Source organism: Doryrhamphus excisus, chromosome 22, assembly GCF_030265055.1.
Source record: "Doryrhamphus excisus isolate RoL2022-K1 chromosome 22, RoL_Dexc_1.0, whole genome shotgun sequence".
NCBI classification, from domain to species: domain Eukaryota; kingdom Metazoa; phylum Chordata; class Actinopteri; order Syngnathiformes; family Syngnathidae; genus Doryrhamphus; species Doryrhamphus excisus.
Window position 1 is genome coordinate 11,962,109 of NC_080487.1, and position 26,027 is coordinate 11,988,135.

A 26,027-nucleotide genomic window follows, 5' to 3' on the forward strand; every position below is an offset into this window, starting at 1 on the left:
ACAAAACAACAGATATAGCCACCAGAAAGAGTGGCACAGCAACTCGAAAAGACGACACATTCATCGTGAATGTACGGAAACACTTTTAAGACGAATAGTGACATTTAAAATAAACTAATATTCGACGAAGACGCTACAAGAATTACACTTTCATTGCAGCTACCATGTCACTTCCGTGTTTGGGTCACGTGGTTCAAGTTTGTCATTCAATATAAACGTTCTGCTAGCATCACGTGACCCAACACGTTGTGTCTGGCTCCCTATACTTGCTTGTTTAGATTCATGTCACTTCCGTGTTTGGGACACGTGGTTCAAGTTTGTCATTCAATATAAACGTTCTGCTAGCATCACGTGACCCAACACGTTGTGTCTGGCTCCCTATACTTGCTTGTTTAGATTCATGTCACTTCCGTGTTTGGGTCACGTGATTCAAGTTTATATTCAATACAAAGGTCCTGCTAGCATCACGTGCCCAAAGACGTGGTGTCTGACTCCCTATGCTAGCTTATTTAGATTCATGTCACTTCCGTGTTTGGGACACGTGATTCTAGTTTGTCATTCAATACAAACGTCCCGCTAGCATCACATGACCCAACACGTGGCGTCTGACTACCTATGCTAGCTTATTATTTAGATATCTAAAAACAATTGTGCTTGGCTTTAAGAAAGCAAAAAACAACACACATTTTAGTGGCTGGTGATTTTTCTCATGTTATCTGGTCTATGTTTTACATTACAATGTGTTTTTTTTCCATTTATGATTCAAACACACGGAATTGTTAACATGCACACACACACACACAAAAAAACAACCTACAAGACAGTGCATTAAAAAAGATACCTGCTCCCATTATACAGGTGTTTTGAAACCCTAATTACTAAGGTATGTTTTAGTCGCTCTTTACTCAGGTAGTTTAATGGGACAGTATTTAGACACACTTATTGACTAAATCATCAATAGAGACCCCTTTTTTGCCTAACACTTCACCTTCAATGGGCTCCGAGCGCTAATACTTTTGTCCACACGTACGAGTATCAAATCGGTACAATCACAGCCTTTTTCCAAAGGGGGGGGCAGATACATTCAGCGGGTTCCTCCTCAGCATCACAATTCACATTTGGACTGTAAAATACAATTCAAGAGATGAAGTAACGACTACGGCAGGGGTGTCCAAAGCTGAAGGACATATTTTGGTAATAAAGGTACAGTAAAGATACTGTGAGAATTTGTTAGAAGGTGAAAAAAAAAGCACTTTTTCTATTTTGTGTGGTCCAAATTTTAGATGAAACACACACAGAGGGCCTCAAATGTCCTTTGAGTCCAACTATGGACACCCCTGTCCTACTACAGTAAAGTGTTAAGAGCAAACATGCAGTACAGCACACATAAAAGTGGCATTACCTTGACAAAAGGTAATGTCACCCCTTAGCTGTACTTGTATTCATTTTTTTTTTTATGCCGTTATATATCTACATTTCCCACCATTCACAGATTAAGAAGTTCTGCACCAACACATGCGGTTCTAAAGATTTAAATAAACATTCTGCTTGACGAGAAGCATTTCATTGCCTTTGAATTACATAGCGTGTCTCTTCCACTACTGACGTACTTTGACCTTTTATATAATTCTATTATTGTTTGTCTAAAAAAAAAAAATCAGATTTTAAGAGTCAGTGTGTCTTGAGGGGAAAAGAAAAAAAAAACAGTAAACAATTAGTGGTTTTTACAGTTCCTATAAAACTAATTAAGAGTAAACAACTCCAAAAAGAAGGAAACTAAAGGCTTTTTACCCCACAGTCATAAACTGGAATCATACCTTAAATGCCACATCTCGCACTAAGACACTTCATTTGAACCAAAGTGATCCAGAAGGCTCATCGTTATTATTATTATTATTATTATTATTTTTAAACTTTCAATGACAGTTATGGTTGCAAATGTCTGTCTAAGTTTAAAGTGAGTACACTTAAGATGCACATGAAACTAAGTGTACTAGAACTACATTATAAATGTAGATGCTGATTATTGTGTTTAAGTGTTTATGATTTGCTCACTTGTGTACATGAAAGGCAGCTTGCGTAGTTTCGGATTCAAACTGATTCTTAATCGCAGGCGTATATATATAGAATAGATTAAAAAGTTACAGAGGGAGGGGGGAACCAAAAGTAGGGAAAACCGTTAAGTGTTATTATTATTATTTTGAAGCAAAAGGCACTTCCCGGTAAATCAGTCCGCAGTGTTATTTATAGCACCTGGGATCAGTCGCCAGTGGAAGCCCTTTTAACAGACGGAGCCTGAAGGAGGCCTTTTTCGTTGGGGTCACAGGAGGGTGAAGCCTAAAATGTAGTGCAGGAGTTTGTTGCGGTTGGCCTGAGGTAGAAAAGTGGCGCTCAGCTCCACCGTCGACACACGGTTCTCTCGCCTCTCCTTGAGGACCTGAAGGAGAACCAAAAACAGTTGGTGGGACTGAAATTAATTCAAATGATTACTGTGTTATTTTTTGGGAGGGGGGTTGATGAAACTCTTTACCCCAAGTTCTTTGAATGTCCTCACAGTGTTCTTCACAAGGTAATGAGTCGCACTTTCACCTGAGAACAAAAAAATGACTTCATACATCCATGAAGTCGCAGGGGTGCTGGAGCCTATCCCAGCCGTCTTCGGGCGAGAGGCGGGGTACACCCTGGACTGGTGGCCAGCCAATCACAGGGCACATATAGACAAACAACCATTCACACTCACATTCATACCTATGGACAATTTGGAGTCGCTAATTAACCTAGCATGTTTTTGGAATGTGGGAGGAAACCGGAGGAAATCCACACAGAGATGGCCGAGGGTGGAATTGAACTCAGGTCTCCCAGCTGTGAGGCCTGTATGCTAACCACTCCGTCCATAATATAGTCATTAAGTTTCAAAAATTCATAAATTAATTAATTGATCGCTGTCTTATGGTTGACTATAGCCTATTATTAGTCTAATCAAATATTGCAATACATTCATTCATTTTCTACCGCTTGTCCTCACAAGGGTTGCGGGGGGTGCTGGAGCCTATCCCAGCTGTCTTCAGGCAAGAGAGGCGGGGTACACCCTGGACTGGTGGCCAGCCAATCACAGGGCACATATAGACAAACAACCATTCACACTCACATTCATACCTATGGACAATTTGGAGTCGCCGATTAACCTAGCATGTTTTTGGAATGGGCTGCACGCCGGGCGAGTGGTCCAGCCTCACAGCTAGGAAACCCGAGTTCGAGTCCACCCTCGGCCATCTCTGTGCGGAGTTTGCATGTTCTCCCCGTGCATGCGTGGGTTTTCTCCGAGTACTCGGGTTTCCTCCCACATTCCAAAAACATGCTTTTGTCCAAAAACAACCATCCGATCTCCTGACTGTTTGGCCTGCGTGCTAACCACTCACCCACCGTGCGGTCCCATTTCATTCGTCCTAGCATGTTTTTGGAATGTGGGAGGAAACCGGAGAAAACCCACACAGAGATGGCCGAGGGTGGAATTGAACACGGGTCTCCAAGCTGTGAGACCTGCGCGCTAACCACTCATGCACCACATTGCCATAATTTCATTTTTTTAAAAAGGTAAAATTAATTATACTTTGGGATGCACAGTGACCGAGGGGATAGCATCACAGCTAGGAGACCTGGGTTAGATTCCCTGCTCGGCCATCTCTGTGTGGAGTTTGCATGTTCTCCCCGTGCATGCGTGGGTTTTCTCCGGGTACTCCGGTTTCCTCCCACATTCCAAAAACATGCTAGGTTAATTAGCGACTCCAAATTGTCCATAGGTATGAATGTGAGTGTGAATGGTTGTTTGTCTATATGTGCCCTGTGATTGGCTGGCCACCAGTCCAGGGTGTACAGCCAGCTGGGGTAGGCTCCAGCAACCCCCCCCCCCCGGCCCTCATGAGGATAAGCGGTAGAAAATGAATGAATGAATGAATAAATAAAAACCAAAGCTGGAATGAACGTTTAGCGCACGGGCCACACAGCTTGGAGACCCAAGTTCGATTCCACCCTCAGCCATCTCTGTGTGGACTTTATGGGTTTTCTCCGGGTACTCCGGTTTCCTCCCACATTCCAAAAACATGCATGCCTCCATGCCAGACCCGATTAAAGTATTGAATACAATAATTAAACATAATTTAAATTTAAAGTATTAAATACAGTAATGAAACAATTTTTAGTGGATTGAAAATCTGCAATATAAATCATTTTTTTATAAAATTGTTTTGATTAAATATAAAAAAAATTATAATACATGAATTTTTGGTTTTCATGACTTAAATGTTTACCATTATCAATACATTTTTCCAAAAATGTAAGCAAGTCACCGTAAGCAGCCACTCTCCTCTCGGTGCGGGTCAGTAGATATCTGAAGAGCCGTTGCGTGTATTCAGACTCGGCCATGGGCTGACTCAGGCTGTGCACAAAGATGGCGGCGCCGCTGTAGGCTTCCAACACGGAGCTGAGGAGCCGCTGGAGGAACACGAAGAACTCCTGGTGTTCTTCCGAGAGGCTGACCTGAAAGGTCCCAACAATAAATAAAACGTAGGAAGGACTAAAGCTTGGAGTACGGGTACGGATGTTTTAAGACCTTTAGGTAGCGATCCCGCTGCTCCTCTCCGAAGTCACTGTCTTCATCCTCCTCGTCGCTTCTCCAGGAGAGGGGTTCAGGGAACTTTTTGGGCCAAGGCTCTTCTGTAGGACTGGGACTCAGTTCCTCCTGGTCCTCCTACCACATACATATAAATCCATATTGCAATTATTAAACATGTCTCCCTTCATATTACTCCCTTCACAGTACAAATACTATATAAAGCAAATATAAATATACTCTTAGAGGAGTCTGTGTACAGCTGTGCCCTATGCACTTAAAATACAGCCTTTGGAAACTGACCTCGGCTACATAGAGGACTCCATATTGGATGAGGCGGGTCACTGCGTCGTGGAAAACCTGGTAAATAGTCTGACAGGGCTGAGGGATACAGAGAAGGCAAAATAGTTCAATTCTGGTAAGCAAAAGCCTGGTTGAGAATCAACAATAAACACAAAATAATCATGAGAATCAATAATAAACAAAAAATAATCATGAGAATCAACAATAAACAAACAAAAAAAAGATGGGGATAGAATAAGAAGAACCCTAAAAAAAGTGCGTTTTGTTTTTTGGTGATAATTATAGGTTATCACATAGTTTGTCTGGTATCAGGCTAGGTATCATGCCCCCAAGTGTCAGTATCAGCCCGAGAACGAAGGGGGCATGATACTGGGCCTGATACCAGACAAACCATGTGATGATCTTATTATCACATTACTATTTAATCATGAGCTTATTATCACGTACTATTTCATCAAAAGACTATTTCATCAAAAAAAAGTATTATATCTAAACAAGTGTAAACACAATAATTGCAAAAATGAAATATTTGAAATATATATATATATATCTTATTATAATATATATACATCTTATTATCACATTACTATTTAATCATGAGCTTATTATCACGTACTATTTCATCAAAAGACTATTTAATCAAAAAAAAGTATTATATCTAAACATTTGTAAACACAATAATTGCAAAAATGAAATATTTCAAATATTTAAATATATTTAAATATTACTATTTAATCAAAAAAAGTATTATATCTAAACAAGTGTAAACACCATAATTGCAAAAATATTTCAAATATTTCATTTTTGCAATTATGGTGTTTACACTTGTTTAGATATAATACTTTTTTGATTAAATAGTCTTTTGATGAAATACTACGTGATAATAAGCTCATGATTAAATAGTAATGTGATAATAAGATATATATATAATATTATAAAATATTAAAAGATATATATATAATATTTGAAATATTTCATTTTTGCAATTATTGTGTTTACACTTGTTTAGATATAATACTTCTTTTGATTAAATAGTCTTTTGATGAAATAGTACGTGATAATAAGCTCATGATTAAATAGTAATGTGATAAGATATATATATATATATAATATTATAAGATATTATAAGAAGATATATATATATAATATTTCAAATATTTCATTTTTGCAATTATTGTGTTTACACTTGTTTAGATATAATACTTTTTTTGATTAAATAGTCTTTTGATGAAATAGTACGTGATAATAAGCTCATGATTAAATAGTAATGTGATAATAAGATCATCACATGGTTTGTCTGGTATCAGGCCCAGTATCATGCCCCCGCGTGCTAGTATGAGTATGATACTGACACTTGGGGGGCATGATACCTGGCCTGATACCAGACAAACCATGTGATAACCTATAAATATACACAGATAAAATAAGGCAAATGGTATTAATACTATTAAAATATGACTGATTATTACTACTGGCAACACATTCTTGTTTATGCTAAGATTTTGCGCTAGCTATCCTGACAAGAACTTACAGAGGCCACGGCCACCTCGTTGACCAGGAAGTGTGAGAGCCCGGCGGCTTTGCGAATAAGCTTCTCTTGACTGATGGGGAAGCCGGCACTGACGCACGACTGCGACTGCTTTCCCGATTCCGAGGATTCCATTGCTTGCTCTCGCTGCAGCGACAGCACGCTGCAGGCTACATGCACATGAATATAAGCCTGAATTAGAGATTTTTTTTGTGGGGGGGGGCGTAGTGGCGAATAAGGAGGAGACAATGTACCGATGATGGCGTCGGGAATGAAGACGTGAAAGAGGCCGTTGCTGTAGAAGTTGAGCTCAAAGAGCGCCGGCACCGTTGAGCTGGGCGCGATGGTGAACTCGCCGTTGCGGTTGGCGCTGCTGGTGACGGCGATGCAGTTCTCCAGCAGGTGCAGGGCGCGCATTACGACGTCCTCGGAATTGCCCGAGAAGCCCAGGTCGAAGTCACGCGACAGTACCTCCTCCTTCATGTTGAAGAAATCCTCAACCAGCTTGGACAGCACCACGCCCTGCGGCAACGACAAGCTCACTGTGACGCAAAATTGTTAATTATCATTATTAGTAGCATCTTTATCATTATTATTGTTATTATTATCACTATTATTATAATCATTAATATTACCATTTTCATCATTATAGTTGTAAAAAAATTTTTGATTTTTTTTATTATTATTATTTAATTTGACAGACTTCATTGCTTCCTGTAGAGTGCTGTATCATTCCATTTGTTGTTCAAACCAAATGTTCAAAGCCAAATGTGGCCCGCAGGACACTAGTTTGAGGCCCCCGCCTTGATATGAAAGTTTGATATGGATGCTGTATGGTATCATGTACCCAGAAAAAAATTATTACGTTTGATTCATGTTCATGTTAAAGGTTAAATAACTGTTAATAGTGATCCTCCTTGTTCGTGTGGAAGTGGTAAGTTTTTGTCTATTTTGGATGCTGTATGGTATCATTTACCCAGAAAAAATTATTACATTTGATTCATGTTCATGTTAAAGGTTAAATAACTGTTAATAGTTATCCTCCCTATCCGTGTGGAAGTGGTAAATTTTTGGCTATTTAAGTTGAAAAGAAATAACTTGAAGGCTACCGTTGAGGTCGCTAGATGTCTAGTTTGCGAGTTAGCATGTGTGTCGAGACCCTGCAGTTGCGCAATATGTTGTAAATAAAAAGAGTATAAATGTGACTATAGTCGTGTTTTGTCATGTCTACAGGGCTCTAATAATGATTTGTTCATTTTAATATGAAAAAAATAATTTGTCTAGACACCAACTATATGTGGTTTCTTAAGTTTTTATTATTTGCCGTTTTATTATTATTATATTTATTTATTACTGATTGATTTTCTTTATTCTTGATTCTTTTTCTGTTTTTAATAAATGCGTTTTTTTGGGGGTTTTTTTGGTTTTTTTTTTCTGATGCGGCCCAGTCTCGCCCAGACCCTAGCTCCAGTGGCCCCCCAAGTAAATTGAGTTTGAGACCCCTGGTTTAGGTTAAAAAAAAAAAACATACACAACCTACACATGCACTATAACACCAGCAGGGGGTGCTAAAGTGTAAAACGACAGCTGCTGATTCATAAGGAACATGATCTATGCTTCATTACCATGCCTTTGTGTGTGACATTTGCTTCACCTTGTCTGGGGTAAGGCATCAACAAGAGCAGGAGTTTAAAAACATTGTGTTGTGAATGGGAGAAAAGAAATAAGGGGTGTAAATGTAAATGCCAGATTTTTTTTTTTACCTGTCTGTGTCTGTAAAGCAGCAAACAGGCCACAATGTGGGTGGACATGATGGCGGATGACTTGTTAGCCGCTGCGGGGAGGGGGGGGAGATACAAAGAATAATAATGAACACCACAGTGAAGCAACAGTAGCACAATAAAAGCCTATGTAGATGGTAAATGGGACTGTCATGGCGGCATCAATTTACTATTAAATTTTAAATTATGTTCATGAGCAAGGGAGTGACGATGAGCGAGGGTTTCCAACAGGGGGGGGGGGGGTTACTCCAGGTCGTAGCAAGCATGGCTCATTTGAAGGGATGAAAAGCTCCGGTGCTGCATTCCAACCCCTCTTTTGGCTCCCCCCGTCCTCTCTTTCGTTCTATTGGCTGAAAACAACATGCCATGCGGCTGGAGGCATTGTGATTGGGCGATGGGAGGAGGAGTTTAAAAAAAAAAAAAAAAAAGAATCTTGGCAAGTGTAACAGAAGCTGGGGAGAACCGGTTTGTGCTTCTGCTTGCTTAAAAGAACCGATGCTGTGTGTGCTAGCGAGACGCTAAGCTTGGTGTTTTTGACAGTTAAACGGGTTTCTTACTGAAAAGCACGTGCTTGGCCAGGTTGTTGATGAGCTGTCGTCTGCAGACGTCTTCGGGAAGCTCTCGATCCTGTTGGGCTTCCTCCTCTTCCTGGCGATCAAACAGCTGAGCATCGGGCCTGCGGGCCGACAAGTTTATTATTATTATTATTATTATTATTACGGTTTGCGACGGCGTCCCGACGAGAGCGAAATATGTTGGCTAAATAAGGAGCAGCTGCACTCAGCGGTGTAGCATCGTGGAAATGTTATTAGTTTATCAGGAGGAGCTCTATGAACTCAAGTGACCCCCCCCCAACCCCCCTCCCGCGAATGTCAACTCACATGTTGTGCTGAAATGTCAAATAACGGGGCCCTGCTGTGAGGTGGCGTGCTGTTATTTTGATTTTGTATTAAAAAAAATAGATACTTACTGCACTTCTATAATGGTGGGCATCAAGGCGTGCTCCAGGGAAATGGGTAACGGAATATGGCGGTTTCTCTGGCTGTCCAGATATTCCTATAGACGACACATAGCAATCAATTTTCCCGACTATAAGTCGCACTTTTTTTTTCATAAGTTGGCTGATCCTGCTGCGACTTATACTCCAAAGCGACTTATAAATGAAAAAATATATATATAATTTCACAGACCGCCACAAGAGGGCAGTATTGGCTTTCACAGCCGATATCTCCTACTTCTTAAGTGGTGAAATTAGCAGCTGAAAACAGTAACGAGCAGCAGAAAAGTGAGAAACCTGTTAGGGACGGGGCGTAAAGCGCAGGCTACTCTTACTGCCATGAAGGAAACAAAACAGTTACTGTACTTCAAACTATTATGTTACGTAAACACTGGATTCGTGTAGCTCAGGGGTCTCAAACACGCAGACACTAGTTTGAGGCCCCCCGCCTTGATATGAAAGTTTAATGTTAGTGCGGCCCGCGCAAGTTTGATATGGATGCTGTATGGTATCATGTACCCAGAAAAAATTATTACTTTTGATTCATGTTCATGTTAAAGGTTAAATAACTGTTAATAGTTATCCTCCCTATCCGTGTGGAAGTGGTAAGTTTTTGGCTATTTAAGTTGAAAGGAAATAACTTGAAGGCTACCGTTTTTAGGTCGCTAGCGCTCTAGTTTGCGAGTTAGCATGTGTCTCAAGACCCTGCAGTTGCGCAATATGTTGTAAATAAAAAGTATAAATGTGACTATAGTCGTGTTTTGTCATGTCTACAGGGCTCTAATAATGCTTTGTTCATTTTAATCTGGAAAAAATAATTTGTCTACCCACCAACTATAAGTGGTTTCTTAAGTTTTTATTATTTGCCGTTTTATTATTATTATTATATTTATTTATTACTGATTGATTTTCTTTATTCTTGATTTGTTTATTTATTTTTCATCTTATTTTGTGCAGAAAAATAAAAATTAATACATTTGCAGAACAGTGGAATGTTTTATCAGAGCTTTTCTTGTAGAAAATCGGAAAATTCATTAATTTTATCCTCACGAGGGTTGCGGAGGGTGCCGGAGCCTATCCCAGCTGTCTTCAAGCGAGAGGCGGGGTACAGGCGGGGTCCACTCTGGAATGGTGGCCAGCCAATCACAGGACACATATAGACAAACAACCATTCACACTCACATTCATACCTATGGACAATTTGGAGTCGCTAATTAACCTAGCATGTTTTTGGAATGTGGGAGGAAACCGGAGATGGCCGAGGGTGGAATTGAACTCAGGTCTCCTAGCTGTGAGGCCTTCACGCTAACCACTCCACCACTGTACGGCCTTAAATAGAAAGAATAAGAGAATAAAATGTAATCTAACCTTTAACGAAAAGGGCTGGTTGAAGTCAACTCGGACGCATCCGTAGTTCTTCCTCAGCATCCGGAAGACGCCGCACGCTATCCCCCACAGGCTCTCGTTCTTCTTGGGCTTGCCCTGTTTGCATTTGGGAAGGATATCATCCTCTTAAAATCTTCTTTTAAAAAGTCACACCAACGACAACAAGGTAAGAATCCTCACCAGCTGCTCGCTGTTGTAGTTGCCTTCGATGATGCGGTCGTACGAGATGCCGACCGGTACCACCAACACGTCGTCGATGGAGCCCGTGTGCAGAGCGTCGACCACAATGGACAGCATTCCTGCACGTGCGGGCGACGGCTTGCCGCTGCGGGAGCGCGTGCCTTCCAGGTAGACCTCCAAGAACTGCTGCTGACGTAACAGCTCCTCTGTGTACTAGAAGATACGCCATTTTTTACGAAGGTAGGTCAGACGAGAGGCCTTAATTACATTCGTGAGGCTTTCTTTTGTTAGGTTCTCTCCGAGATCCGATATATGCAATGAATTTTTATTGGAAATGCATTACAGAAAAATCGGTTCTTTTTTTATCTGTCCGTTGTGAGCGAATTTCCGATATATCCGAGTCTGATATATCCGAGGTTTACTGTACAATCCGCTAATCCTGACCCACTGCCATATTTAGAGCACATTCTTCCATTTTTGCAGGTTTCAGGAATGCTACAAGTAGCTTAGCATTCACAAGCCATAAAAAAAGAAAAGCTTCCGGATTTATTAGAAAGTGGATTTGTACGCAAGGCGAGGAAAGAATGCATATGATTAGCTAGCGGCGAAGTATTAGAACAGGAAGTTGGTACCCTCGCTTATAGGAAGATAAGAATCTTTAGTTGTGTCGATGAGACTCACGGCATGTAAGAGTGATCTGTACAAAATGTCTTTCTTCCCGTCGCCGGACTCCTCCATTTTCCGTCTTATGAAGAATCCTCCCAGTTTACGGATCAGAGTGCTAAAAAAAATAAAATAAAGATATAAATAAATAAAGAGCGTAAACAAGCAAGTGATGGCGTCCCTCACCTGAGAATGGGGATGCTGAGGTTGTTTCCGGCAGCGATGTGCGGCGCTTTGATGTTGTGACAGAACAGGATGAGCGTGATGAGCAGGTAGTCGATGTGGGACTTGTGTACGGGGAGGAAGACCATGGGCACGTTCTGCTGCACAGACCAGATAAGTGACTCGGTATCGTCCGTTCAGAGAAGGTTCTAAACCGGGTCCTGACCTCGGCGGCTGCTTTCTTCACCATCTCCATCTGGCCCTTGTGGATCTGAATGCTCCAGAAGAAACCGTTGAAGAGCCTCAAGAGAACCCAGCCCGTGAGCCTAAACAGGACAGACGTTTAAGAACGGGGACTCCAAAATTGAGGCTGATTTGTTTACAGGAAGTCATGGAAAATATGCAGGAAGTAAATATAGTTTGTGGTATTATAATCACGTATGTGTTGTTTTCTACCTGATGAAGGTCGGGGAAACATTGGCCACCATCTTCTGGAGGAAAGTCCTCGTCTTCTGCTTGACCTTCCTGACGGTTTTGTGCTCAGAACCAGGCTGGCTAGCGTCCATGTCCGAGGCCACGCAGAAGATGGCGCTCGTCACTCTGCAAAAATACGACGCACGGATGTTGTTTTCATTTTACGGTTCCGATCGGGTCCGACTGCATGCATACCTGTCGTTGTTGAGCACGTTCTCCACCACGTTCCTGGGGAACATGTCCTTGTGGACGTCCCGTTCCATGACAAAGAGCGCGTAGCTCAACTGGCGTGCTAGCCAGCCGCGTTGCCTGCATGTGGAGCACACACACACACACACACACACACACGTGACCTTGCGTTCACTTGGGACACACAACACTGTCGCATGTTCTCACACATTAGAAAAGAAGACTCCATCTTGCTTCTCCTCAGCCGTATTATTTACATTGGAGCCAGTTTGTTGTTACACCTTCATGAATGTTCACATACCATCACGCTTACTGTGTTACGTCTTCCATATTTTAAACAATATACATATAATACAATACATTTAATGTATTTCATTCATTCATTCATTTTCTACCACTTATCCTCACAGGGGTGGGGGGGGGGTGCTGGAGCCTATCCCAGCTGTCTTCAGTCGAGAGGTGTGGTACACCTTGGACTAGTGGCCAGCCAATCACAGGGCACATATATTCAAACAACCATTCACACTCACATTCATACCTATGGACAATTTGGAGTCGCTAATTAACCTAGCATGTTTTTTTTTGGAATGTGGGAGGAAACCGGAGTACCCGGAGAAAACCCACGCATGCACGGGGAGAACATGCAAACTCCACACAGAGATGGATGGCCGAGTGTGGAATCGAACTCGGGTCTCCTAGCTGTGTGGCCTGCATGCTAACCACTAAGTATTTCTGTAAGCATTCATCAGAATATGAAATACATTAAGGCTGCAAGGCGGACGAGTGTTTAGCATGCAGGCCACACAGCTAGGAGACCCGAGTTCGATATATGTGAGTGTGAATGGTTGTTTGTCTCTATGTGCCCTGTGATTGGCTGGCGTGTAATACCATAAAACATATCATACTGCTTGGCGTGTGTTAATACCCTTGGTAGGAGTTATTGTGTAGGTTTTGTCCCACATGCCAAAAACATGCTAGGCTAATTAGCGACTCCAAATTGTCCATAGGTATGAATGTGAGTGTGAATGGTTGTTTGTCTATATGTGCCCTGTGATTGGCTGGCCACCAGTCCAGGGTGTACCCCGCCTCTTGTCCAAAGTCAGCTGGGATAGGCTCCAGCATCAGCCGCGACCCTCGTGAGGATAAGCAGTAAAAAACATGCTTTTTCACCAATTTCGGCCAGTGAAACTCGCCTCATGTGTATAATTTCACTTTTTATTGAGTACTTTAGACAACTGAATGTGTCTACAGCGGAGGAGTGGTTACACGCAGGCCACACAGCTAAGAGACCCAAGTTCGATTCCACCTTCTGTCCTCGGTTTCCTCCCACATTCCAAAAACATGCTAGGTTAATTAGCGACTCCAAATTGTCCATAGGTATGAATGTGAGTGTGAATGGTTGTTTGTCTATATGTGCCCTGTGATTGGCTGGCCACCAGTCCAGGGTGTACCCCGCCTCTCGCCCGAAGACAGCTGGCATAGGCTCCAGCACCCCTGCGACCCTTGTGAGGATAAGCAGTAAAAAAAATGAATGAATGAAAATTTTATCAATTATTGTAATTGATTTAGCTATTAATCAAGCCTATGAAACAATCATTAAAATAGCTTTACTGTTATTAAAATCAATTAAATAAATTTTCTTTCATATAATTTCTAACCATAAAAAAAACAACAACAAGCGGGTGGTATGTTCATGTCTTAATGACATTCAGACACATGATGCAGGTGTGTCCGCTGTCACTTTAAATTATTCACCTGTCCACAGACTACATGTGTCCTCCTCTCCTCCACTACTACTGCGACTACTAATGCTATTACTAGTACGAGTACTCATGGATTTGAGTCTAGACCAGGGGTGGGCAAACTTTTTGACTCGCGGGCCGCATTGATTTAACAAAATTGACAGGGGGGGGGGCAGACTATATAGTATTTTACATGCAACAGTCATATTTTTACGCATATTTGACATGTAAAAGTGTCATGCAATCTGCTATATGTGCACTTTGAAATCATTTATTTGATGTAAAGTGTGTTGGAAATTAAATGTATTATTATTTTTATTATTATTATTGTCTTTATTATTACTATTTTATATATATATTATATTAGATTTGTTATTATTAGCTATAGTAATGTTATTATCATTATATTATTATTATTGTTAATAATAATAATAATATTACGACTATTATTATATTCATATTATTAACAACAATATGAATATAATAGTAATATTATTATTAAAAACATTCTTATTATTATTATTGTCATTATTTTTATTTTTGTGCTTGTGTTACTTTTTCCAGGAGCATTTTGTAAACAACAGACCACATCAAATAACAAAATTGATAAAGCAGCTACCTCAACCATCAAAAAAGTTGGCCCAAGCCACGATGCCAGGTTATGTGTTGAGTTTAAATGAAATACTTTGGAAAAAAACAGGCGGGCCATATTGAAACACTTGGCGGGCCGCATGTGGCCCCCGGGCCGTAGTTTGCCCACCCCTGGTCTAGAACCTATTTTGCTCAGTGTACCTGGTGTGCGTCTCATTTATGTAGATGACGTTACGCAGTCCCAGCGATGGAATACTGGGATTAAACAGCTTCTCCTGGGGTGGAAATAAAAATTAATCAGGCTGTAGTACATGTACTAGAAACATAATATTCGATACTGCAAGTAAGTAGGTAGCTTTTGCTCTTGCATGGCAAGAGTGGAAAGTCAGCGATACTAATTGCGCTCTGGCTAGAGTTAATTACCAGAGGTGTAAGCTTACCCAGCTCTGCGGCGTGCATGAGTGACAACAGCGGCCCACAAAGGGCCTCTTCCTGTTGAGCAGCCCCTCCTTCCACGTGCTGGCCACACAGCGCAGCACTGACGGACTGGTGCTTCGGTCCTGTTATGTATACAAAGAAAAATATCAACAATTGCACAAAGATAGTACGGCGTATTAATGAGATTAATTACAGAGTCATCATTGGGCCGCTTCCACCGGTTGCACCACTGCTCGCCGTTGTTGACCTGCAGCAACAGGCCGTCCGACGACTCCATCGTGCCTTTTTCGTCACCCTTCTCCCTTCAGACAGAAGACCTCTATCTGAATGCCGAGTTAGGAGACGAGGATGATTGTGTTAATGGCTGCGGCCTTATCCAATCTGGTAATCACCTTTTACACTGTATGCAAATATTACTCATTAAGCCAAAAAAAAAAACTATCACAACAGTCACATTGTTTTATACAAAAAATATTAAATATAATTTTTATAAGTGCCCGTATAAATTGCCCAACACCACCAACAGTTTTTCTTAACATGTGAAATCGTAGTCTCAGTGCTTGTAGACGCCATTGGGAGTGACCAGGATGGATAGGATCAAGAACAAGGGACATTACATGTTGGAGACCTTAGAGATAAAGTCAGATGGGTCAGACTGAGATGGTTCGGACATGTCCAGAGGTAGTCAAAATATTAAATTATAGTGTCAGTGCTAGTAGATGCCATTGGGAGTGACCAGGATGGATAGGATCAGGAACAAGGGACATTACATGTTGGAGACCTTAGAGATAAAGTCAGATGGGTCAGAGTGAGATGGTTCGGACATGTCCAGAGGTAGTCAAAATATTAAATTATAGCGTCAGTGCTAGTAGATGCCATTGGGAGTGACCAGGATGGATAGGATCAGGAACAAGGGACATTACATGTTGGAGACCTTAGAGATAAAGTCAGACGGATCAGACTGAGATGGTTCGGACATGTCGAGAGGTAGTCAAAATATTAAATTATAGCATCAGTGCTAGTAGATGCCATTGGGAGTGACCAGGATGGATAGGATCAGGAACAAGGGACATTACATGTTGGAGACCTTAGAGATAAAGTCAGATGGGTCAGAGTGAGATGGTTCGGACATGTTCAGAGGTAGTCAAAATATTAAATTATAGCACCAGTGCTAGTAGATGCCATTGGGAGTGACCAGGATGGATAGGATCAGGAACAAGGGACATTACATGTTGGAGACCTTAGAGATAAAGTCAGATGGGTCAGAGTGAGATGGTTCGGACATGTCCAGAGGTAGTCAAAATATTAAATTATAGCGTCAGTGCTAGTAGATGCCATTGGGAGTGACCAGGATGGATAGGATCAGGAAGGAGTACATCAGATGGACATTACATGTTAGAGGCCTTGGAGATAAAGTCAGAGAGACCAGACTGAGATGGTTCGGACATGTCCAGAGGTACTGAAGGAGGACATGAGGGTAGAGATAGAGATTTGGACCCCGGAAGGGAAAAGCCGAAAGACAAAGAAGAAGTGCTAGTAGACGCCATGCCTAAATAAACTCCCCAACTCAACTACTGTTTATCCTTCAAATATTAAATTATAGCGTCAGTGCTAGTAGATGCCATTGGGAGTGACCAGGATGGATAGGATCAGGAAGGAGTACATCTATTTATCAATTATAGCGTCAGAGCTAGTAGACGGCATATCTAAATAAAATAATACATAATACAGTACCCCCCTACTCCATCCAATTACCAATAAATGAGTGTACAAATCCACAGTTTGTAAAATCACAGCACCATGGAGGCGTTGGATGTCAGGGGGGTCCTGCTAACCTTTTGTCCCAGTGCCTCATAACAATGAGCGGGCCCCAAATGTCCACAAAAAAAATAAAAAATACAAGCAGACTTTATAAATACCACACAGCTAACCACTACTGTCAGTACAAATTATGAGTATTTTATTACTAACAACATGCTATGTGCAAAGGTGCCGTGGGATTATAGTCTAGCCTGTGTTTAAATAGGTTAGTGAGTCACTGGATGTCAATCAGTCGTGGAACTGTTCCATCACTAGTGACCACTGGTGGATATGACATGCCATGCGGTGAGTGGGCTTTTTAAGAAGGGGTCATTGCCCGAGAGTACTCCCCCTGGATGGGGTGACTTTGTTGGGAGCTAAACAAAGCACATTGAGAATGAGAGGCAGTGGACGATTGGGTAACAGTGGAAGGTTGCCATGACACCATGGGAAATTTATAGTCCATTTAATAACTATATGAAAATTGAAAACTTTATTTTTACATGTATTTATGTTATTTTTTTCCAAATGTCATAATCCTCTAATATGCAAGGTGTATGGAAATGGAGATTTTCACTCACTCCCATTGACATCCTAATATTTTAATAATATTATTTTCGTAACATTATGAAAAAAACGAACAAAACAGTAAAGTTGCCATTTTGTCTGTTAGCTTTGAGCTCCCTTTTGCTACGCTACGCAAACCCATGGAGATATGGAGGAGGAGAGGCTGCATAGCGGGGGTGAACAGCAAAAAAGACAGTATAAAGGTTCCTGGTATCAGCCATGTTTACTGTCTGTCGTCATGGGGAACGTGAGACGGAAGCGCTAATGCACTTTTAGCTCTATTTTTCATGTTTATTTTGGTTTAATTTTATGTCCGCAATTATACTGTAATCCCGAGATATTATAAAATACCATAAGCATAAACATGATGAAGAAATAACGATCTCCTATTGGATAAGTAGCACTATGGTGAGTGAAAAATTGTATCTTTTTTCAAAGCTACTAGGTGAGTGACTTTTATTAAAAAAATCAAAAATCAAGAAACTCTCAAAAATAATGCATCAAAATCCACGTTATGAAACATTGACTTCAACCCAAATATTCAATCTTGGACCTTATTCTGGGTAACTATTATATGGTTTTTATAACAAAAAGATAAAAATAATAAACTTTACATCCATGGCTAGGTTGTTGGAAACGTTAGATGTGGTGAAAGTGAAATAAATATTAATACATTTTATATTTTTATGACACTTTTACAATGAAAAAAAATGTGTCATGGTGCATTTTATTTTTTTTTGGAAATTACACATTTTTTGTAATTGGAGAAAAAATATTTTAACAAATGGGCATGAAAATAAAATCAAAATATTTTATTAAAATATAGAAATTGATTAAGCTTGGAATCTGTAAAAAAAATACTGCAGTAAAATGTATATTCATTATTATATTTTTAAAAGCGGAACTGTTTTGTGGAGAAATGGTACATAAAATGTGTAATATTTTTGTAATAATAGGTCAAAACAAAGAAATAAAATATGCCACGTCTTCCAGAACACAAAAGCATCGTTGTTATTGTTACGTGGTCCTCGTAAGATGTGATTATTAGGGTCAAACTAGTCTCTGGGTGACAGATGGGGCTTGCAGATAACTAGCCTCACAGACAACAATAGCTAGGACCAGGCTATGCAAGTCTGGCTTGGACTAGCGACTATTTACAACCCAGCGAAAGGCATTGTTAGCGTTGTTATCATTCACAGCATCCCAAGGAACCATCCATACCTCCTTTGGGTGCTTGCACCACACGTTTGAACCATCTGAAACATGTTTAGCCGGAAGCTAACTTCCTTAATGGTGCTTTGTTCCTCACAGTGGCAACCTTTAAGGTAACGGGACTAACGCCATTCACGTCATTAACGTCACGCTGCAGTCACAAACTGGATGAAAGAAGCTATGCTAAACTACGCTAGCTTGTTTCCATGACAATGCCCGGCAGAAAAGGTAAAGAATGGAATGGAAAATGGCTTACCTTCAAGGTTGCATTACTCGGGACTCTAACTTGTTAAAAATAAGATTAAAAACAAACAAACCCAATAAATTAGTAGTGTTCTATTAGCACGCTAAGCTGTGTGATGTTTTGGTATCGGCGGTGCTCATGCTAGTTTAACGCCGCTCTGACGTTTCTCGCCGGTAGCATGCTGCAGCGACTAGCTTGACATTCATTGGCTCAAGGTTGGACACGCCTTATTAGCATATCGATCAAAGCCACTGCCGTCTGATCGGTTGACCGCCGACACGAAAGCCAATCACATCGCGACAGTTCATGAATATTATAATGAGCTACTCAAATAAGCTTTCATTCATGCAGTCGGCTCTTTTTCTGCCTCGACACTGAAACAATCGTCATTCGGCTGTGAAGCGTTACTGCCACCTTCAGGTCAAGGCAGACAACTGCATCTAAAGTATAATGCAATGATGAAGTCCATTTTTAAAGTGACAACAGTTGTAACAACAAACATAAAAAAAACTTTGCTAGGTTTCAGCAGAATTATATTTTGGTTCTGACAGATCATTAAGATCAAGACACATTTACAGAATATGTATGCAATGATAAATGTCACGTATTCTATCATAAAGGCAACGATACAGTACTGTATACAGAGCCGTGTCAAAAAAAATTAAATTTTCAAACCTTCGTAGATTATAGGTAATATTATATATATTATATTAGATTTTTTACGGCATAAAGCTCGGAGAAAAATGTACTTCTACACAATATTCACATTTTTTTACATGACTCTGTACTTGTATAATGGAATAACACATGCTACCTGCATCACCTAGCAAAGCGTGCCCTCTATTGTTCAAGAAAAGAATTACACCAAACTGAAGCGTACCATTTAGCACCAGTCTTGAGGGGGTGTTTAAATAATACGGCTGTTTTAAACACGTTGATGTTGTATATATTTTGAATAAAATATTTAATTATTTAGACATTTGGATAAAGATGTACATATTCTGACTGAAAATGATGGTTATGTTTCAGCTGCTATAACCACAGGACTGCGTGCGTCACCTCTGCTGATGGCTATAATGGTTGCGACTAGGTCGTGCTACTTCCTACAACTTTGTCAAGCTAGCGGGCAGCCATGAGGTAAGTTTAATGTTCGATGTCCACTTGTAGGCTTTTTAAAAGAACTACACTTTTACATCCGCATTAACTAAACTATTTATACCTTAGTAATGGTGTCGATTTAGCGTTGATGTGAATTTAAACGAAGATTTCGACAAATGCGAATTTAGGCCCAATGCTAGTTGAACGAGCTAGCTAGCTAGCCATCTAAGAAATGTCACAACATAGCAACGGCTTTTACGCTTTAGAATGAAAGAGTAGCAATGTTACAAAATTGTGACATTTGTAAAAGGAAGTCAGTGATTAAATCTGTGTGATAAAGGATAACTTTATGCTAACTTTATTTACATGTTGACCACAATGCTAACGCGACATAACAGTATTCCTGGGCAAAAAAAGCAAGAACATTTTGCACAATTTACTTGTCAATTTTAATGACATTTTGTCTGCAAATTTATATTAAAGTAAATTAACATACCATATACCTTTTTAATCTGCTTCCGGTGCATGAGTTTGTAATTAATTTTCCAAGCACAAATTGACTTGATGACTTGAAGATTAAGTACTCTACCTAACAAATTTGTATACAAATGAAAATACACATGATATATGAAAAAATGCATATTTTAAAGGGGAAATATTATGCTCATTTGCGGCCCTTTGTTTTTCTCCTGTAGAGAAGCTATTGCACAGAAAGATTTGTAGATCTTCCAGAATCTGCACACATGGCAGCTGTATTTTTCTTGGCTTTTAAAAACCTGTCTGTTTTAATTTTAATAACGCAATTACACAATCACAGCCATTATTGATCATTAGTCTGGTTTTACTTCACCGATTTAAACAGTCTCTGTGTGGCTGAGCTACCTATCATGCCACGCCAGCGTAGTCTACGGATACAAGGCTGTGGACTTGTGAGAGTTAAGGTCTGAATGCACCCAGGAGGTTTTTGCATGGCAGTAACCTCTCCGGAGGGCTGTGATAAATGCAGCTATTAACAAGGTGCCTCATTAAACGTGTTTATCCAGTATGCTCAGGCTCCAGAAGCGCTTGGCGTCCAGCGTCCTGCGCTGCGGCAAGAAGAAGGTGTGGTTGGATCCTAATGAGACCAATGAGATTGCCAATGCCAACTCACGTGAGTCGATTGCCGTACGCCAGAAGTAGCTCGAAGTACTTTGTTCTCATTTAATCACAGCCGTTCGCCAATATTTGTTTTTACAGGCCAGCAGGTCCGCAAGCTGGTGAAAGATGGTTTGATCATCAGGAAACCAGTGACGGTCCATTCCCGGGCTCGCTGCCGCAAGAACACGCTGGCACGTCGCAAGGGACGTCACATGGGCTACGGTGGGGTGGCTTTGCCTGATTGCTAAACAACCACCAAACCCGTAGATTTCTCCATTTTTTTTTTTTTTACGTTTTTACCTCCTACTTCCAGGTAAGAGGAAGGGTACCGCCAACGCTCGTATGCCGGTGAAACTATCATGGATGCGGCGCATGAGGATTCTGCGGCGTCTCCTCCGCCGCTACAGGGAGTCCAAGAAGATTGACAGGCACATGTACCACAGCCTGTACCTGAAGGCTAAAGGTAACGTGTTCAAGAACAAGCGCATCCTCATGGAGCACATCCATAAGCTGAAGGCGGACAAGGCTCGCAAGAAGCTGCTGGCGTGAGTCACCGAGACTTTTTTCTCATCCTGCAACTTTTAGTACCCGATGCACTCATTCGCTGTTTTTGGTTCTTTTGACCCGTCCAGTGACCAGGCTGAGGCTCGCCGTACAAAGACAAAGGAGGCTCGCAAACGCAGAGAGGAGCGTCTGCAGGCCAAGAAGGAGGAGATGATCAAGAACCTGGCCAAAGAGGAAGAGGCTGCCAAGTAGTAATGCCTTTAAAACAGTTTTTGTTATGAATAAATTGGTTAAATATAACTGGATTGTGTTGTCTTTTTATCGGGAATTGGATATTCAGAGCATCCTTACAAAAGAAGCCCCAAACGACACTTTATACTTAAATCTGTTGGTCAAAGATATTTTAAAATACACACGTTGTCATGTTGACGCACACTAGCATGCTAGCTTGGTGAGGTTGCCAGGCAACCATTGTCTAAGTCTACTTTTGAATTATATATTTTATTATATATTAAATACTATTGAATAATTCTTGTCAACTAACACTGGTTATGATAAAATGGAGCACATTTATATAATTTTATATCATTTAAATAAATGTACAAACGTAGATGTAGAAGTATGTAGCCTTGTTAACTATTGTATGGAATAACTTTTCGATTTATTAAACAAAGATTTACACTCAGAACACACGGCAGTCAATTTTGATATTTAGTGTAACCAATAAATGTCATTTATATATTCTTAATTAACGTTTTAGCTACACGAAAAACACGATTCTTATCCAGTGGTTGTCGCCATTAAATATGACGTCACTTAAATCCCCGGATGTATATTAGTGACGTAACTGTGCTATAAGATACGAGTGAGGCTATTGTCCAACAGGTGGCAGCAGAGAGCCAGCACAAATCAATTCCATTACATTATTTTCCTTCATGAAGTTAATAAAAAGCTTCGTCAGTTTTCCAAAGTATTAAAACTGCAATACATGAAAAATAAAAATCTATACAAATACTGCAATTACATACTTACAATTTCCACTTCCTTGTTATAAGTGTACTGTTTGTATATAATGCATACATCTATATGCTCTTCCAGGTAGCCAGAATATTAAAAACGTATTTAAAAAAAAGCCATCTAAGGTAAGCAATGATGATTCAGGAATAACTGGAGGAGAAAACATGACCGGAACCATTTTGTCGCTCGGTTAATCTACAGTACTTCTTCATTACCGGGAGGCGATGCTATTTCCTGAAGCGTGAGCCTTAATGGGATTAGATGAGGAAAATGGAATATGAGCTCTGATGTTATTCATTACATTTGGCCTTAACCAGACCGCCCTCTAGAAATCGACAAAACCCTCCCAAAACTGAAGCTTTTTATAATCCAATAATGTAATAATAGCTAGGATAATTAGCTAACATGTTGCTTTGTTTGTTGTTCAAAGTGTTCAGCGTGTGATGCTAACCATAGAATCCGTAGTGGAACTTTTTTTTGAACGTTTTTGAACATCTGTGCAATTAATAAAGATGTAGTTAAAGGCAAAGCTTTAAGACAAACACAAATAACGAGGAAAGAAAAACACCACAACACTTGAAATCAAATATTCAACAAGTCTTTCCTCAATAATCAGATTAAAACGCTAAAAATAGCGCCGTGATTTATTTTCTCACTTTGGTAACAAGCGAGATAACTTCAATGAATATCGGGATGAATATGCGATATGAATTTAATTTAATTTAAGACCGTTTGTTCTTTTCGGTGCGTGTATGTGTCGGAACATGAAGAATATGAATTAACACTTGCCGCACACAACACCAAACACAACACGTGCTAACACCAATTATTGCTGCTCCAGAAGCAACGAGGGGAAATAGATGCGAGGAGTGAATTAAAACACTCAAAAGTTACACATCAGCAACCAGTCGCTTTATGGATCAAGTCAATTCATCACAGCCAACAATGACTTGCACTTTCATTACGCGTGAGGAAGGAAAGATGCAATAAAGTAGCATTAAGGAACAAAATTGCTCCCCCCCGACTGTTGTATTGTGTAATTGATGTTGAATAAATCAAGCATTTGCCTCTGAACTAATCATTTCCGAACGCTAATAATAACAATGCTAATGCTAATGCTATCAAAAAGCAAGAATTCATTCATTCATTTTCAACCGCTTATCCTCACAAAGGTCGCGGGAGGCGGGGTACACCCTGGACTGGTGGCCAGCCAATCACAGGGCACATATAGACAAACAACCATTCACACTCACATTCATACCTATGGACAATTTTGAGTCGCTAATTAACCTAGCTTGTTTTTGGAATGTGGGAGGTAACTGGAGAAAACCCACGCATGCACCAGGAGAATGTGCAAACTCCACACAGAGATGGCCGAGGGTGGAATCGAACTCAGGTTTCCTAGCTGTGAGGTCTGCGCGCTAACCACTCCATCGCCGTGCCGCCCCATTCATTTATTCTCTACCGCTTATCCTCACAAGGGTCACGGGAGGCGGGGTTACACCCTGGACTGGTGGCCAGCCAATCACAGGGCACATATAGACAAACAACCATTCACACTCACATTCATACCTATGGACAATTTGGAGTCGCTAATTAACCTAGCATGTTTTTGGAATGTGGGAGGAAACCGGAGTACCCGGAGATCATGCAAACTCCACACAGAGATGGCCGAGGGTGGAATTGAACTCGGGTCTCCTAGCTGTGTGGCCTGCGCGCTAACCACTCAGTCCATAATACAGTCATTAAGTTTCAAAAATTCCTAAATTAATTAATTGATCGCTGTCTTGTGGTTTACTATAGACTATTATTAGTCAAATCGCTAATTAACCTAGCATGTTTTTGGAATGTGGGAGGAAACCGGAGTACCCGGAGAAAAAACACGAATGCACGGGAAGAACATGCAAACTCCACACAGAGATGGCCGACGGTGGAATCGAACTCGGGTTTCCTAGCTGTGAGGCCTACACGCTAACCACATCGTACACCGTGCAGCCCATTCCAAAAACATGCTAGGTTAATTGGCGACTCCAAATTGTCCATAGGTATGAATGTGAGTGTGAATGGTTGTTTGTCTATATGTGCCCTGTGATTGGCTGGCCACCAGTCCAGGGTGTACCCCGCCTCTCAACTGAAGACAGCTGGGATAGGCTCCAGCACCCGTTACCGTCGTGAGGAAAAGTGGTAGAAAATGAATGAATGTTTTTGGAATGTGGGAGGGAAGAACATGCAAACTCCACACAGAGATGGCAGGTGAGGGTGGAATCGAACTCGGGTTTCCTAGCTGTGAGTCCTACGCACTAACCACTCAACCACCGTGCAGCCCTAAAGCAAGAATGCCTTGGATATTTACAGCAGTTATTGGCAGGTGAGTTAAAAATGTAAAACCTGTTTATGAAATATTCAATAGTTTGACAGCCTAAGAGAAGAAACCGTTTCTGTGCCAGGATGTGTTGGCCTACCGGAGGGGAGGAATTGGAACCGTTTGTGGGTAGCCCTCTTCTTGTCTCAGCACCGGGACACTTGCTGGTCCTGATGGATTCCTCTACAGACAGTCGGTCGCAGAGCCAAACGGAACTGTGATGGAGGTAGAGAGAAGAGACCGTTAGCAGGTCCTTAGGCAGGTTCAATGTACGTACATCCTCTGCTGGGTCTTTTGGGCCCAAATAGTGCCTATGAGGGAGACCACTTCAAGTCCTGTGAGATGGTGGAGACTGAAAACCTGATAGGGTCCACTGCAGACACAATGTTGTTGAGGATTCAGGTCAGGACTTTGACTAGGCCACCCTAATGTCTTCGTTTGTTTTCCTTCAGCCATTCAGAGGTGGACTTGGTGGGTTTCGGATCATTGTTCTGCTACGGAACCAAAGTTCCTTTCAGTTTAAGGTCACAAACAGATGGACAGACATTTTTTGGTAGACTTCATGGTTCCATTTATCACAGCAAGTCAGACCATCGCACTACCACCACCATATTTTACTATTGGTATAATGTTCTTTTCCAGACCGCTAAAGGTCTTAGACCGCCCTGGATTCATGGTTCCATTTATCACAGCAAGTCTTCCATGCCCTAAAGCAGTAAAACAGCCCCAGACCATCACACTACCACCACCATATTTTACTGTTGGTATAATGTTCTTTTTCCAGACCGCTAAAGGTCTTAGACCGCCCTGGATTAATGGTTCCATTTAACACAGTAAGTCTTCCATGCCCTGAAGCAGTAAAACAGCCCCAGACCATCACACTACCACCGCCATATTTTACTGTTGGTATAATGTTATTTTCCAGACCGCTAAAGGTCTTAGACCGCCCTGGATTCATGGTTCCATTTATCACAGCAAGTCAGACCATCGCACTACCACCACCATATTTTACTGTTGGTATAATGTTCTTTTTCCAGACCGCT

The 26,027-nt window shown here is 41.0% G+C and overlaps 2 protein-coding genes across 4 annotated transcripts; one reads left to right on the plus strand and one right to left on the minus strand.

Moving 5' to 3' along the window:
• Window positions 1-685: 685 nt before the first annotated feature.
• gpam (glycerol-3-phosphate acyltransferase, mitochondrial) lies at window positions 686-25,185 on the minus strand. Of its 3 annotated transcripts, none has more exons than XM_058061518.1 (21): window positions 25,085-25,185; window positions 15,237-15,366; window positions 15,046-15,165; window positions 14,807-14,880; window positions 12,279-12,392; window positions 12,066-12,209; window positions 11,836-11,935; window positions 11,634-11,770; window positions 11,466-11,565; window positions 10,785-10,997; window positions 10,587-10,700; window positions 9,192-9,277; window positions 8,779-8,897; window positions 8,204-8,274; window positions 6,695-6,962; window positions 6,444-6,610; window positions 4,913-4,990; window positions 4,610-4,747; window positions 4,347-4,536; window positions 2,531-2,589; window positions 686-2,437 (listed from the first exon to the last, which is right to left on the minus strand). In XM_058061518.1, the coding sequence occupies exons 2-21, from the start codon at window positions 15,318-15,320 to the stop codon at window positions 2,321-2,323; spliced, it is 2,493 nt and encodes an 830-aa protein (XP_057917501.1). In that variant the 5' UTR covers window positions 15,321-15,366; window positions 25,085-25,185; the 3' UTR covers window positions 686-2,320. The 3 variants fall into 3 exon arrangements, with proteins under 3 accessions (XP_057917501.1, XP_057917500.1, XP_057917502.1); XM_058061517.1 differs by lacking the exon at window positions 25,085-25,185 and adding an exon at window positions 18,879-19,064; XM_058061519.1 differs by lacking the exon at window positions 25,085-25,185 and adding an exon at window positions 18,879-19,063 and having other exon boundaries at window positions 11,634-11,767.
• Window positions 19,920-21,905, plus strand: LOC131109472 (large ribosomal subunit protein eL19). Its single transcript, XM_058061527.1, has 5 exons — window positions 19,920-20,003; window positions 21,008-21,114; window positions 21,201-21,323; window positions 21,415-21,646; window positions 21,734-21,905. The coding sequence occupies exons 1-5, from the start codon at window positions 19,999-20,001 to the stop codon at window positions 21,855-21,857; spliced, it is 591 nt and encodes a 196-aa protein (XP_057917510.1). The 5' UTR covers window positions 19,920-19,998; the 3' UTR covers window positions 21,858-21,905.
• Window positions 25,186-26,027: the final 842 nt, after the last annotated feature.

Bases quoted from the DNA above. Each gene is read 5' to 3' on its own strand.
- LOC131109472 (XM_058061527.1), top strand. The intron at 21,324-21,414 runs GTGGGGTGGCTT...TCCTACTTCCAG, and splicing joins GGGACGTCACATGGGCTACG to GTAAGAGGAAGGGTACCGCC. The intron at 21,647-21,733 runs GTGAGTCACCGA...TGACCCGTCCAG, and splicing joins GCTCGCAAGAAGCTGCTGGC to TGACCAGGCTGAGGCTCGCC.
- gpam (XM_058061518.1), bottom strand. From the start codon at position 15,320: ATGGAGTCGTCGGACGGCCTGTTGCTGCAGGTCAACAACGGCGAGCAG. The intron at 4,748-4,912 runs GTCAGTTTCCAA...TGTATGTGGTAG, and splicing joins GAGTCCTCTATGTAGCCGAG to GAGGACCAGGAGGAACTGAG. The intron at 2,438-2,530 runs GTAAAGAGTTTC...GTTCTCCTTCAG, and splicing joins GGACATTCAAAGAACTTGGG to GTCCTCAAGGAGAGGCGAGA.